Source organism: Montipora foliosa, chromosome 8, assembly GCF_036669935.1.
Source record: "Montipora foliosa isolate CH-2021 chromosome 8, ASM3666993v2, whole genome shotgun sequence".
In the NCBI taxonomy this organism is placed as follows: domain Eukaryota; kingdom Metazoa; phylum Cnidaria; class Anthozoa; order Scleractinia; family Acroporidae; genus Montipora; species Montipora foliosa.
This window is the reverse complement of record NC_090876.1, coordinates 41,153,091-41,155,590: the sequence shown is the minus strand read 5'-3', so window position 1 is coordinate 41,155,590 and position 2,500 is coordinate 41,153,091. Positions and strand designations below refer to the sequence as shown.

The following is a 2,500-nucleotide window of genomic DNA, read 5'->3' as shown; positions in this document are numbered from 1 at the left end:
TGTTCGTTATATTTAAGACTCACTTAGATGCTCTGTATGACAATCTTCTGGAGCAAAATCTCAGCAGAATCATCGAACCCTTTGCTCGAGTTCAGGTATGTCTTTGGTTTCCCTTTTAATAATATACATGAAAAAAATTATTCCATTCTAATTGGCTAAGAGAAATGCAGTTTTCAGGTAAACGTGAGTAACAGTGCAGAAAAGCAAGCATTCTCATTGGTCAGTCAACAAACAAAGTCAGAGATAGCCAATGAAATGCGAGCCCTGGAGGGCGCAATTTATGGCGCAGCTTTTTCTTGATTGCGTGATACACGTTCGCTGCCTCTGCTTAACCATCTCGAATTCTTTCATGTAAATTATTAATAAGTATTTTGTTCGTCTTTGAAAAAAATTATTCGTGCTTAATTTATTCTAAATTGCACTCGAAATCACCTATACTAATTTTGTCAACACTGGCTGGCGAGATGCTGTTACTGGCCGGAAAACTCTCAGGAGTGATTTTTTCAGCGGCATTAACGAAGGGAATTATGATATGACGATTTGTCTTTATTTTCTATTATTATTTATAAAATAATTAGGATAGTACGCACACTCGCATTGGTCAATAGCTGTGTGTAGATGAGATTATGTAAACACGACTGTGACATCACACGAATTTTGATTGGTTATGTGTTGTCACACGCGCGTTTTGATTGGCTGGTAGGAAATATGAGCGTGTATCAAGAAAACCTGTTTCAATCAAGAAGAAGAAAAAAAAATAGCATCAAAGTGGCAACGACCGTTTACGAAACGGAGATTAGGCCCGGCACTATTTTCGGGTCAAGTTCTATTTTCTACTTCAGATTTTTTTCTTGACGTAGAATTTTTCAAACCAGTTCAATTTTGATTTTTTTTTTTTGGGCCCGACAAAGGAAAAATCAGAATTGTATGTTGAATTTTGAACCAAATTTTAAATTAAAGCGTTACATCTGTATTAAATTCTTAGAATCAATTCAGTCTTGTGGCATACCCTTGGTTTAGCGAAAGCCGTGTCAATGAGCTGCCGAAATACGGAATCAGGAAAGAGGAAACCTGTTTTTTTGGAGTCAAACAATTTGCCTAATCTTTTTTTGTATTGTCTTCTTTTTTATAGATAAAACATGTGGCTAAATTGATCGATCTTCCGTTGGTATGTTCATTAGTTTTTTTCCTAAGTTGCCTTGTGTGCGGATTTGTCGTCCCAATTTTGTGAGAATAGAAAGTTTTGGTTTGTTTTGTTTTGCCGCGGTTTAGAGTAACTGGGGGTAGATGAGGAAGATTCTGAACTGCACTTCTTGAACATGTTCAAGAATTGCAGTTCAGTGGTCTTCTTACCTCCATTTTAGAGTATTTCGTTATCTTTTATATATCAAGATATACTCAATTTTATTTTTCAGAATGTCGTAGAGAAAAAGCTTTCCCAGATGATTCTTGACAAGAAACTACATGGTAAGTCTACATGTCGGCCGACAGCGCAACATCAGGTCTGTTTAAGTCTTGTTTTCGTTGTCGAACGCCGGAGGCACTGAATCAGTCGAAAGTGGAGAGCTTACAACATAGTCGAACCCACCTCTACGGACCTGGGATCGCATCCCAAGTTCGTATTTGGGCTGCGTTTCGGTCGATCTCTATCTTAAACCGAGGGTTTTGCTCCGGTTTTCCTCTCTCAGCAAAATCGACTCCCACCTTATTCCATCTGGCTGTGGTGCTGTGCTCCGAGGTCATGCATGGGTCGTGTTCAGGGACCGAGCGCCTAGCCGCTTGCACTGCTCCTTCAGTCCGACCTCGTTGAGCTGCTCCCGTAGGAATTCAGCCTGTGACTGCGAGAAAGGGCGATTAGCAAACCGGATGTTATATATTATAAGTCGTATGGCGACTGGCTTAGTGAATTTGCATTCGCAGAATCGTTAGATTTTCATATTCTCTCCGGTTTCGCCTCATTGTCAGTCGCATTTTCGTTGCCGTGAATTATACATGTACAGTTCAACCATAAGCCCTTTACTTCAAATTTAATTTTGTTTTCCTCGATGCACGAGTGGGTGGAATTCTGCGAACCCTGCAATCTGATTGGGGGGTGGGTAACCTGAGTTAGAATTAAGTCAGTTGGCTTTTCACGTTGTCAATCATAGTCAGTATTTATGTGACAGGGCTTTGCACATAGAATCGAATACTGTACTCCATCTCTTATATAGGACTTCCAGTAAAATATAGTCCGCCGTTAGAAATTAGTGAAATCTAGAAGTGGCATTGTTGAGGGTGGGGGGTGGGGGGGGGCTAGAGTTTGTTGCTAGGTGGAATTTTTCTCTTTACGGACCGACCCTTCCTCTTCCTCTCTGAAATCACTGCGACTGAAAATGCGACTGACTATGAGGCGAAACGGTAGAGAATATGAAAATCTAATGATCCTGCGAATGCGATTTCACTGAGCCAGTCTCGGGCCTTAAGACTCATAATATCTAACATCTGGTTTGCTAATCGCCCT

General features: G+C 40.5%; 1 protein-coding gene across 1 annotated transcript in view; it reads left to right on the top strand.

Moving 5' to 3' along the window:
* Window positions 1–2,500, top strand: part of LOC138012995 (26S proteasome non-ATPase regulatory subunit 11-like) — a 24,570-nt gene that overhangs the window by 21,744 nt on the left and 326 nt on the right. Inside the window, exons 13-15 of the mRNA XM_068859952.1 lie at window positions 18–95; window positions 1,133–1,168; window positions 1,416–1,467. Of these exons, the coding sequence (XP_068716053.1) occupies window positions 18–95; window positions 1,133–1,168; window positions 1,416–1,467 (166 nt within the window). The remainder of the gene's footprint in view (window positions 1–17; window positions 96–1,132; window positions 1,169–1,415; window positions 1,468–2,500) is intronic.